The sequence below is a fragment of the Engraulis encrasicolus genome, chromosome 20, assembly GCF_034702125.1.
Source record: "Engraulis encrasicolus isolate BLACKSEA-1 chromosome 20, IST_EnEncr_1.0, whole genome shotgun sequence".
Taxonomy (NCBI): domain Eukaryota; kingdom Metazoa; phylum Chordata; class Actinopteri; order Clupeiformes; family Engraulidae; genus Engraulis; species Engraulis encrasicolus.
This window is the reverse complement of record NC_085876.1, coordinates 47,736,640-47,749,139: the sequence shown is the minus strand read 5'-3', so window position 1 is coordinate 47,749,139 and position 12,500 is coordinate 47,736,640. Positions and strand designations below refer to the sequence as shown.

Genomic DNA, 12,500 nt, shown 5'->3' with positions numbered 1-12,500 from the left:
GTCGCCAGCACAGCAGTCCAGTGCCCAGAAGTCCAGGGCCACGAGCTGGGCCACAGAAAATCCTTCTGAAGGCCCTACCGTGGCTGACATGGTGGGGAACTCTTCTACTACGCGGCCGACCCAGTTTCAATTCCCGGCCTTGGTCCTTTGCCGGCCCTTCCCTGTCTCTCTCTTCCAATCCGCTTCCTGTCTCTACTCCACTGTCCTGTCTGAGGAAAAAAAAACCAATAAAGGCTTGTAAACCCCAAATACTTTAAAAAAGAAAATCCTTCTGAACTTTCCTGAACTGAACTGTTTCTTTATCAATCGTCTTAACTCTTGTATTCCTGCAGGTGCAGGGTCACGCTGATAAGGGGGCGTGGCTAACAGGGCTCTTACTGCAGCCAGGGGGCGGGCCCTACTTCCCTCGCCATGGCAACACAGAGGAAGACCTGACCTCTCTTCACTCCACCCCCTCACCCACACACAACCAATCAGAGCTCAGGCAGCACCAGACCAACCAATCAGAGATCGTATCAGAAGTCAAGTGGCCGCCCAACACGATGCAGCCAGACATACACACCACTCACACACACCACAATAACAATGAGATCCTGAGGAGGCCGAAGGATTTAGGCCAAACTGCAGACTCTCAGAGTTGTAAGTGTGTACTTATGTCACCTGTCATCATAAGTGTGTGTGTGTGTGTGTGTGTGTGTGTGTGTGTGTGTGTGTGTGTGTGTGTGTGTGTGTGTGTGTGTGTGTGTGTGTGTGTGTGTGTGTGTGTGTGTGTGTGTGTGTTACTTTGAGCAATTGTGATGCATGTTGTTTGTGCAGTAGGAGTTTTTCTGTTGACTTTCATTGTGTTTGTATGGTACGTAGGCGTGCAGCTGTTTGCATTGTACAAGCAGACGAAGAATCCGATTGGCTCCCAGAGGTTCTACTCCATCACGGTTCCACTCAAGCTGAAATGGGAGGCTGGGCTTATGGTAGGACTGGATGCCCATTGGCTGGATCACATGAACCAGCACTTCCTGAGAGGGGCCAGTCTGATTGACGGATTCCTCTGCCAATTAGAGGACACAGGTAAATAGACAATAAATTCTCTTTCATAGTTTGTTTTTTATTTATTTATTTGGTAAAAACAATGCTCACTGAAACACTGAAATAAGTATTTTAAATGTAACTTGAATTTGATAAAGGAGAGTAACTTTGAAAAATGTGATTTTGTGACTGTCCGATTTTTTTCTCATTGCCTGCTGATGTACAATATAACCTCAATGTTAAAAATGAATAAATTACAAAAATAACCTCAATGCTCATCCCCCTCTCTCTAGCCCCCTCTGCTGGTGAGGGGGTGTTCCTGTTCCAGGTCCCCGCAGACGACAGCCAGGAGTCTATTACTCCATATGATGCCATAGTGGTGGAGCAGTGGACATGCATCGATGTAAGCCATGCGCAACACAACACAATATGTACAACTCTAGAGCAGTGGACATGCATCGATGTAAGCCATGCACAATACAACACAATACTGTATGCACAACTTAGATCACCAGCAGAGTGACTACTGGGTCTTTGCAGTGTGTGTGTGTGTGTGTGTGTGTGTGTGTGTGTGTGTGTGTGTGTGTATCATAAATGACTGATCCTTCATCCATATCCTCCATGTTCCATCAGAGACCTTAACAAATGCCCAGTAATATTAACTGCAGGTTGCCATGGGTAATGTGATGTGATGTAAGGGACGGATTATGATTCCATGGGCCCCTGGGCCAGACAAGTTAAGAAAGCCCCCCCTCCATGGGCCCCTCAGCCAGCCAAGAAAGACCACCCCCATGCAATGACAAGATTCCAAAAGTTTTGCATGTTTAGCGAAGATGTTAGAGATCCTTTGTTGTTAGGGGATTGGGGGTTCCCCCCTGAGAAAATATGAAAATATGGCCGTTAAAGGATAACCTCTGCTTATTTCGATATGCAGTTGTATTGCTCACGCAGACTTGTCAGTACCCAGTGATGCTGCATTTTTTGGCTCAGCCCTTTCCGAGATCTGAGCTATTCTGGGGTCCGTATCTCGAAAGCGTCTTTGCTAACGACGGTAGCAACGTCCTTCGTAAGAGCGNCTCAACTCTTTCTCGACAGCGATGCTCACCACCAATCCAAGGGAACGGTAAGGTTAGCAACGACAAGAATCGAGAAACGGACCCCTGATGGGGGCAGACTTTGTTTACATTAAAAACCTTCTTAACATAGGCCTACTCCAAATATTATCCCAAAAGGTATCGCTGTTTGCTAGTTGTCTGCTGATGTTGCATAATCTTTTGGATGTTATTGGGAATAAATCAAGATGTTTTTTTGAAATGTAAACATTCTCTGTCCCCATTACAATGACCAGGATCTCGGAAAAGACTGAAGAAAAAATAAATACATTCTCAGGTTCTGACAAGTCCATGGTAGTGTTAGCAGTATAACTGCATTACAACTGTCGAAATTGGCAGAAGTTATCCTTTGAAAGTGCTATTTCAACACAATGTGAGAACATAAATGAAGACTAATAATTAAGGTATTTTTTTTAAGCGTGGTGGCTTGGGATTCAGGCCCCCCTTGGCTCTTGGGGTAGTAATCCGTCCTCTTGTGTATTGTATGTGTGTGTGTGTGTGTGTGTGTGTCCAGGGAGTAGCAGTGAAGGCGGACTACACTCCACTCTTGCTATCATTGGCTCCGTTTGGATGGAGGCTGATGTGTGTGCTACCCACACCTATTATACGCAACAACAGGTACACACACACACACACACACGCACACACACACACACACGCACGCAATACTCTTCATATACTTCACACTAGGGCTGGGCGGTATACCGTTAAAAAAACATGATAACTGTTTTCATCTACACAAGGTTCACTTTTTCATGAGATTTTTAAAAAGTTTTTTTTCCAAAAAAGTGATTAAAATAGAAATGGAGATTAATGGAGATAAATTTTAGATCTCATTTTTAAATTTAATTTCAGACTTTTCTTCAGAAACATTGGTATGTGGGGGAAAATTGCCGCTTATAAAAAAAAAACGTGCAGAGAACTGTGATATAAATGTTCATAAAGAAAACCGTGATACATATTTTTTCCAGAACCGCCCAGCCCTAGTATGCTTACACACACACACACACACACACACACACACACACACACACACACACACACACTATAATAGCACTACTCTTACTTATCCACATAAACAGGTACACATCTCTACATACACACACACACCCTTACCAGATGATTTTAGTTGGTTTTAGTTGGTAGTTGGTTTAGTTAATTGAGTTGAGTGAGTATACTGATCCCCATTGACCTGTTGTTGTCTCCTGGTCTCCTAGCGACGGTAGCCTGGCCACCAAGCAGGTGCTCTTCCTGCAGAGGCCTGTGCAGCTACGGAGGAGGCGGGGCCAACAGGTGAGTGACAGCCGCCTGACACAGAGATTCACACCCATATCTGCTCCGAATGCCCAGTGGGTCACAAATACACTGTTTAAAGATAATCTTTTTGACACAAGTACTTCAGTACTCTCACCATACTCTTAAGTACTCTCACAAGACAACTACTTATAGAAAAGTGCTTTTCAAATGAAGTACCTCATGTTAAACATATAGAACATATAGAACATATAGAACATATAGTCTGGCTTTTTGACAATACGTTCTACTTAGCTAACACTTTTATTCAAAGCGACTTACGGATATTAAAGAGTATTGGTTACATTCCCCAAAGCAGTGTACCTTGCTGAAGCCATGGATAGAGGTGTAGGGAGAGCTAAGAGTGGGATTTGAACTGAAGGCCTTCTGATCTTAAGACCACCTCCCTAACCATTAGGCCATGGCTGATATCCAAAAATAGGATGCGCCCTGTACATGTAGTAGTTTGCATTCATCCTCAATATTGCTGATCTTCATGACAGCAGTCAGAGTGCATCCTACTGTGAATAGGACCGGCGTTCACCACAGCAATGAAAGTATGCATCCTACCCCTTTGCTGTTTCAGCATATACTGTATAATATAATATATAATTGATCAGAGCCCATCCTATCGTAGATAGAAGTGCTTTGTTGTGAAAGCCCAAGCAGAGGTGTCACAAGCAACAGTAGAAGTAAAATTCATGATGCAAACACAACACACTGTATTTCAGAGCTGTTACACCAGTTATGCCTCTGTACCAAATGAGGGAGATACACTGTTGAGTGTTGTTACGGAAAACAACCATTAAAAACAAACAAACAAATGTATAAATAAATAAATAAATAAACACCACAATGTTATCCAACCAGCACAAGAACAGGCTAGGAACAGGCTTCAGTCTTATTTACATACGAGTGTGAGGGTGTGTGCTGGACCAAAAGCTCAACTCAATATTTGAAAAAAGAGGCCACACCTTGCATACCATGTTTTTTTTTTATTATTGTTCAGACGCATTTCAGCGTGTGCCTTCTTCAGCTGCACACGTTTCGGCATCATCTCACACCGAAACTCATCAGTGCAATAATTACATTACATTACATTACATTGCATTTGGCAGACGCTTTATAACCAAAGCGACTTTCAGAAGAGGACATAATCAAGCCAACATCACAAGCAAATACAAAGTGCACAGGAGATATACAGAACAACAAGTGCAATTACAAAGAGGGGTTAGTTTTTTGTTTTTGTTTTTTTGTTTGTTTAATAAAGAGGAAATAACGAGAACACACACACACAAACACACACTCACAAACTAAACTAAACTAAACATCATGTCAGGATTCTGCCCTGGGGCAAGGCCAGTTCAATCATTAGTCTAGTAGATTCTCTCGAAAGAGGAATGTCTTCAGTTGTTTCAAAAATAATAATAATACAAAAATACAAAAATAATTTTAAAAAGCACTGTAAAAGCAAGGTGCAGTCTCTTTTTTGTGTGAAACCATAGAATGTATATGTTAGTAATATACAATCTATGTGTGAAACATGTGAGTGAGTGTGTGGCATATGTATGCTAATGTGTGCCTGTGTGTGTCTGCACTGCACTGTAAATAGCAGCAGATGTGTTAGTAGGTTTGTCTCCGAGGAGTCAGCCCCTGGCTGGCTAATTTTACTCCTTTTCTCTTCTCATTCTCTGAAGCCTAAAATTAGCTTAGCAAAAAAACACCCATCGTACATGGAAGAGAGGTTCGTATTGACTGTGAAATGTGTGTTTGTGTGTGTGTGTGTGTGTGTGTGTGTGTGTGTGTGTGTGTGTGTGTGTGTGTGTGTGTGCGTGTGCGTGTGCGTGTGTGTGTGTGCTACAGAAGCTGCACTTCAGAGGGCTGAACAGGACAAAGAGAAACTCGCACGACTACAGAGGAGACAGCGCAGAGACAAGACAACTGATGGGACCCCAGGGAGGAGAGGAGGAGGCAGAAGAGGAGACGGGAGAGGTGGAGAAGAAAGAGAGATGCAGAGAGGTGGAGAAGAAAGAGAAAGAAGAGACGCCGGTGAAGCAGAAGACAGATGGCAGAGAGGAGTCCGACGCAAACAGAGGAGGAGAGAGGAGGCAGAAAGAGAGAGAAGTAAGAGTGCCAGAGATGAGGAGGGAGACGGACGACAGAAAAGACGGGATGAAAAGAGAGGAGGATAAGGAGGATAAGGACACACAGATTGAAGAGCGAAGTGGCCAATCACAACATCCACAGGAAGGTTCAGAGGGCAGAGCTATACAGGAACATCAGGACGTGTGTGGCGGCTCTGATGGCTGCACCAATAGGGAGGCCCCACATGGCTCGGAGGAGGAAGTGAGGGTGGGTACTACCCATGCTCTGTTCTCTGGAGTCTGCTGATGGCCCGGCCAGAACCAGAAGTTATGAAGTTCGTCAGAGAACTTTTAGGTTTCCCACCGATCCGATGGAAGGTTCTTTGCAGAAACGTCATGTTGTTCGGATGTAGTGGCCTATGGGAAAAGGCAGTAAGGAGCCTAACCGTGCGAAAACACCAAAAGACATAAAAGCTACAAAGACTCCCTGGACTGTTTTCAGAGCAATCCCATAGTCTTTTGAAGGAGACCCTCAGACAAGGTGATGTGATCGATTAACAGGCGAACACAGTATCATGGACATTAAAGAAAAAAAATCTATGTTTTAGATTGTCATTGTGGAGTTTTATTGGTTCAGTGAAAAGGATTGTGAAATGGAGTGCAGGTGATTTCATATGCAACTGCATTAATGGGCCCACAACAGCGGACAGCAGACTCTATGGAGACTGAGGCTACATCCACACAGCATTCACAGCAGATTCAAGTGAATTTGATAACGTTTTATATTGTTTCGCCCTCACGTCCACATGGCTCTGGTGTTTTGGTTACCCCTTTTTTTGGGATAGTAATGCAGAGAGGAAAAATCTGGCAACATTATTGTTGCCGAGTCATCTGGACGAGTAGAACTGATTTGTTATCATTCTTTAAATGTACAAGCAGTGTGTGACTGACTGCAAGTACAGATTTATGGATGTACCGGTAGGTGCAAAGTGGCCTGGCAGTATACATGGTGCACAAGTGTTTGCAAATTCAAAGATCAGCACCTAATTTAAAACCGGTAAAATTCCAGCATTGAAAAAAAAAAAAAATTACTACCTTTCCTGATGAAGGAATATTCAAACAGTGGGTCCACACCACACGACCAGTACTTCGGATTAAGTTTGTTTAGTGCAGTGATACTCAAAGTGTGGTCCGGGGACCACTGGTGGTCCGCGACAGAGCTCAGGTGGTCCGTGAGAGGATTTCTACTTTTCCAAGACGAGCTAGCAGTAGGCCATAATTGTTGGATAATTACAAAGCTAAACATAGCTGAAGTTATTATTTTCACCATAATAAGACAGGCTTGCATTGTGAATAAAAAGTGAGTGATCTGGAGTGTCAAATTAGCACCCCTCAACCGTCAGATCAGTTGACAGGTGGTCCCTTAACCTTTTTTTGATAGGGAAAGTGGTCCTCGGTCTGAAAAAGTTTGGGAAACACTGGTGTAGGGCAAGCATGGTATGGTAATTGAGTGTGATTTTGGTCATCTGAAAGGCATCCCTGAGAAGAGCAATGGATACTAGCCCATGTGACTTGCCATATGTTATTTTTACTCCTGCTTTGATCTCCACAACTACTGAAGAAATACAGTTAGGGCCATAAATATTTGGACATCTGCACAATTTTCATGTTTTTGGTGCTGTACACCATCCCAATGGATTTGAAAAGAAACAAACAACATGTACATTAACAGCAGACTATCAGCTTTAATATGGGGGTGTTTGCGTCCAAATCGAGTGAACTGTGAAGGAATTATGACATTTTCTATCAGTGCTACCCCATTTTTAAGGGACCAAAAGTAATTGGACAGTCTAGTATTTATACATCAAACTTTCAATTTTTTATTATTTGGTTGCAAATACTTTCCAGTCAGTTACAGCCTGTAATTTGCAATCCATAGACATCAATAGACACTGGGTTTTATCCCTGGTGATGCTATGGTGAGCTCTCTATTGCAACAGTCTTCAGTTCCTGCTTATTCTTAGGGTGTTTTCCCTTCAGTTTTTTCCTCCAGCAAGTGAAATGCTTGCTCAACCGTAGTCAGGTGAGGTGATTGACTGGGCCATTGAATAATATTCCACTTTTTTGGGGTAGAAATGGCTAGTGGCTTTCAGATGAAGCTTTGGGTCATTGTCCATCTGCACTGTGAAGCATTGTCCAATGAGTCCAGAACCATTAGGTTTAATATGACATGATAATATAGCCTGAAAATCTTCAGAATTCATCCTATGGCTTTTGTCGGTAGTCCTCATCATCAATAAATACAAGGGGATAATCGTATTGACAGATATGCATGCCCACACCATGACACTACCACCACCATGATTCACTGATTGGGTGGTATGCTTTGAATCATGAGCAGTTCCTTCCCTTCTCTATACTCATTTCTTCCCATTACCCTTGTACAAGATGATTTTTGTCTCCTCTGCCCATAGGATGTAACTCAAGACCTATACAGTCTTTTTAAGACGTTGTTTGGCAAAGCCAAATCTGGTATTGCTATTTCTGATGCAATCAATAATTTACATCTTTTAGTGAACCCTCTGTATTTCCTATGGTGAAGTGTTCCTCAATGTTCTTGACCTTTTTCTTGATTGTTGCCTTGGACATGTCTACACCATTCACCTGGACACTGTTCTACATCTGACCAACTGTTGGGAGATGGGTTTTTGTTCACCAGATACAGAATATTATCTGTCATCCACAGCATTTGTCTTCCATGTCTGCCAGGTAATTTGGTGTTGCTCTGGTATTTCTTTTTTCCAACATTCTGAACTCTTGAATTAATCATATTCAATGTTTCCCCATCTCTCAAATGGGTTTGTATTGATTTTTTTTCCACCTTATGATGGCTTGCATCACTGATGGTGACAGATGGACTTTGGATCTCATGGATATTCCGTAAAAATATATGGAAATGCAAATGGAACACTTCAAATGAACTCTAAGACCTTGTATTGACATCTTGGTGATGGTGTAGTATGGGAATAACACACATCTGACTGGAAAATAGCTGAGAAGCCTACTGTCCAATTACTTTTGATCCCTTGAAAAGTGGGCAACACACACAAAAAACGTTGCTATTTCATTCCTGTTTATGCGATATGGATTTTAACACCTTCACATTAACGCTGAGAGTCTACAGTTAATGCACAGCTTGTTTGTTTTATTTAAAATCAATTGTGGTGGGGTATAGGGTGGAAAAGGATGATAATTGTGTTGCTCTCCAAATATTTCTGGCCCTAACTGTATGTATTATGGATGTGTAATGCACTGTTTTCAGCAAGTGTTTTGTTGACATGTACAAGCAGTATTGTGTGGACGCTGTATTTGAAAAAATAAATAAAAAAAAAACACCCTTGTTGCGTTGTGGATGTAATATGAGATCACAAGCGTTTTCTGTATGTATTGTACCCATCAGACTAGTGTTGTGATGCAATTACGAGACAAAAACACCAACATGTCCCACAAATGTTTTTTTTATATTTAAAAATGCAACTTTAACATTGTTCATGTTCTCACAGCATTACAACAAATATTCCAAGGCAGTCTTTTGTATAAATACTGTAATGTACATTTCTGCTGTACAGAGGACTCCTCTCCTCACTTGGCAAAGCCTGTATGTAAAGCACTGAGCAGAGCACACCTACAGATGCCTTTATGCACTCTTTAAGTGTAGCATAAATAAAAAGCCATTTAAAGAAACTATATTATTCATCATATATTAAAAAAAATATATGATATTAAATGATATTAAAATCTGGTGGGGGAAGATCTCTCTAGTTTTGTCTGTGTCAGTTCAGTTCATTCCACACCTTCAGTTCAAATTGCACCTACAGTTCAAATGAAGTTTTTTTTTTCCATTCAAAAAAGTCCACATGTAAAGTTGTGCGTTAATATAAACTCTCAAAACACCCAGAGAATTCACATCCGTCTTCTTGAAAGCATTTCCCTGGCAACAACAAAGTATTCTAGAGGGGTGTGTTCTAAGTCGTAAATCACAGGCTATCAGGAAGAAGTGGAGAATTTCTGATGTCATAAGGGCTACATTCCTCCTGATTGGTCAAGACCCTGGTGTCATCAGAAACGCCCCTTCCCAGAATACCACAGTACCGGTTACTAGTAGTCGAGCTGAGTGCACAGCAGAGGATGGAAGTGGAAGATTACGTTTAGTTCTCTGGCTCTAGGCTAAACCAAAGTTAAGATTTTCACCTGGTAGAGTGATTGAGTCTGTGCTGGTGTGTTTCAACACAGTAGAAGGTCCGGAGTCCAAAAGTAGGTCGTTTCCGTAGTAGATCTCCCAACCTCCCTGAATGTTGTTTTTTACGTTGCAAACAAAGCTCCACGTACAAGCAGGAGATTTTAACAATCTGTGTGCCACTGCTGCAGGGGGAGAGAGGTTCAGGCATTGGCCAAGTCGATGGCATTGTGGAGTGGGGGTGAGGGTGAGGTTAGGAGTCGCAGCACTGAGTACCGGTACGTGTCTCTTTAACACCACTTCTCGTAGCGCATAAGAGCGTCAGGCAGACCATTGGTGTTCCCTGACTGCTAGTGTTTGTTTCTACCACCCGCTTTGGTAGCCTACAGTCTTGCGGGAGAGTGAGGGTGGGGGCGTTGAGCATGTCTCCCTGCTACCACTTCTCATAGTCTTGAGATTGGCCGAGAGTAGAAGCGTAGACCAGCATGTGTCTGTGTCTCCTCCACTTCTCCTATCGCATGGTCTTGTGGGAAGATTGAGTGTGTGTGTTTGTTGTGTGTGTGTGTGTGCGTATATCCGTCTACCACCACCTCTCGTAGCGTATAGTCTTGTGAGAGAGTGTGTGTGTGTGTGTGTATATGTCCTTCTACCACCACTTCTCGTAGCGTATGCGGTCGTCTGATAGGCCGGCTGCGACCAGCATGTCGGAGGCGTTCTCCACCATGGGAGGGGGGCCGCACATGTAGCACAGCGTCCGCTCCGTCACCAGGGGGCGCAGCTGCTCCTGGGAGATACGCCCATCTGGACACAAACACACACACACACACGCACACACACACACACACACAAACACACACACACACACACGCACACACACACACACACAGTAAACATCAGCACCTCATAACCAGTAGTGTAAAGCCTCGTTCACACACGTCGCTGCTAGTTTCTCGCTACTAGCTCACTCGCCTACTTGCCACTTGCTCATAGAATGTTCGCTTAACGTTCCCGCGGCTTTAACTGCCAAAGCACATGCGAGAAGCACTGAGCCCTGCATTCCAATTGGTTACTCGCCTCGCTCAAAGTTAAAATATTTTCAACTCGGGATCCGCCCACATCGCATTGCTTGTACACTCCTCGCCAACTCCCCTCCTCATCTCGCTGGCACACATGGACAATCTATTGACTTAACTCGCTGAGCAAGCAACTAGCAGTGATGTGTGTGAACGAGGCGTAAGCATTGCCCTATCCTGTACAAAGGGCAACAATCATTTCTGACATGTGAAATAGTCTGCAGAAACAGTGTTTGTGTGTCAGTCTGCGACGTGCATCTGGAGTATGGCCTCCACTCCTGTAGTGTACTGGTAATAGTGATATAGTGTACAAGTGCGGCATTTGAGACACAACGTGTGTGTGTGTGTGTGTGTGTGTGTGTGTGTGTGTGTGCGCACGTACATCTGGAGTATGGCTGCAGCTCCTGTAGTGTACTGGTAATAGTGATATAGTGTACAAGTGCGGCATTTGAGACACAACGTGTGTGTGTGTGTGTGTGTGTGTGTGTGTGTGTGTGTGTGTGTGTGTGTGTGTGCGCACGTACATCTGGAGTATGGCTGCAGCTCCTGGTCGATGTCTTCCGTCTGCCGCGTGACGTTAAAGCTGCAGGAGATCTTCCCCGGAAACTCCCGACACATCTCCATGATCGTGCTCTGGGGAGCAGAGGGAGAATGACATTAAAACACAAACACACAGATACACGCACACCTATCGTTATCATGCAGAGGAGACGGAGAGGACAGACGGACGGACGTATGGACAGACAGACACGCATACACAGACACACACTGCTCTGGAGAGGGAGAGAAACAACTTTTAAGACAACACACATACTACACACACTCCGACCTTACACACGTCTGTTATCATGCTTTGGAGATGGTGATTTAATCTGGTTGCATGCAAATTCAAAGCAGACTGCTTTAGTAAACAGAACTCTAGGAGGTTTTGAGAGGAGAAAAAAAAAATCTCTCTCCATCACTCTCTCCTTTCTCTCTCTCGTTCTCACACACACACACACACACACACACACACACACACACACATAGGAAAGCCGACAAGGGGGGACAAAGGGGTCATTTGTCCCAGAGAGAGAGGGGGCCCAGAATTGGGTCCTAATTACATTGTATGTATTGATTGGGTTTAGGACCATTTCAGATGTCTTTGTCTTAGGCCCAGCCAAAGCCATCAGTGACCCTGCACGCACACACACACAGACACACACACGCACGCGCGCACAGTCACACACACACACCCACACACACACACACACACGCGCACACACACACGCACGCACACACACATGCGCGCACACACACATGCGCGCACACACACATGCGCGCACACACACATGCGCACACACACACACACACACACACACACACACACACACACACACACACACACACTCACACACGCACACACACACACACACAGACACACAGACACACAGACACACAGACGCGGAGTGGCCATCGGGAGATCGGGGACTTGTCCCGGTGGGCCGCGGCCGTGAAATGTAATAAAGCGGCCATCATGCGCTCTCAGCCGGCCCTAGAACTTGTAGAGCTGTTTCGACAAGCGTTGTTTTCCTACTTTCCGCAGAACTATATTTGACTTTATTTGACTAGCCGGTATTTATGGAGTGTACCAGACGGCAATACCTCACTGACGGTGTCAAACAGTAAATTGGCCACA

At 44.0% G+C, this 12,500-nt stretch overlaps 2 protein-coding genes across 4 annotated transcripts in view; one reads left to right on the top strand and one right to left on the bottom strand.

Annotated features, from left to right (window-relative positions):
* Positions 1-5,977, top strand: part of rftn1a (raftlin, lipid raft linker 1a) — a 10,721-nt gene extending 4,744 nt beyond the window's left edge. The window contains exons 4-9 of the mRNA XM_063185095.1: positions 333-639; positions 862-1,065; positions 1,317-1,426; positions 2,650-2,753; positions 3,353-3,428; positions 5,292-5,977. Of these exons, the coding sequence (XP_063041165.1) occupies positions 333-639; positions 862-1,065; positions 1,317-1,426; positions 2,650-2,753; positions 3,353-3,428; positions 5,292-5,819 (1,329 nt within the window). The 3' untranslated portion in view covers positions 5,820-5,977. The remainder of the gene's footprint in view (positions 1-332; positions 640-861; positions 1,066-1,316; positions 1,427-2,649; positions 2,754-3,352; positions 3,429-5,291) is intronic.
* A 3,037-nt stretch (positions 5,978-9,014) lies between these two features.
* Positions 9,015-12,500, bottom strand: part of oxnad1 (oxidoreductase NAD-binding domain containing 1) — a 21,302-nt gene continuing 17,816 nt past the window's right edge. For all 3 annotated transcript variants that reach the window (XM_063186031.1, XM_063186032.1, XM_063186033.1), the window contains exons 7-8: positions 11,347-11,455; positions 9,015-10,550 (exon numbers count right to left, since the gene is read on the bottom strand). In XM_063186031.1, the coding sequence (XP_063042101.1) occupies positions 10,396-10,550; positions 11,347-11,455 (264 nt within the window). In that variant the 3' untranslated portion in view covers positions 9,015-10,395. The remainder of the gene's footprint in view (positions 10,551-11,346; positions 11,456-12,500) is intronic.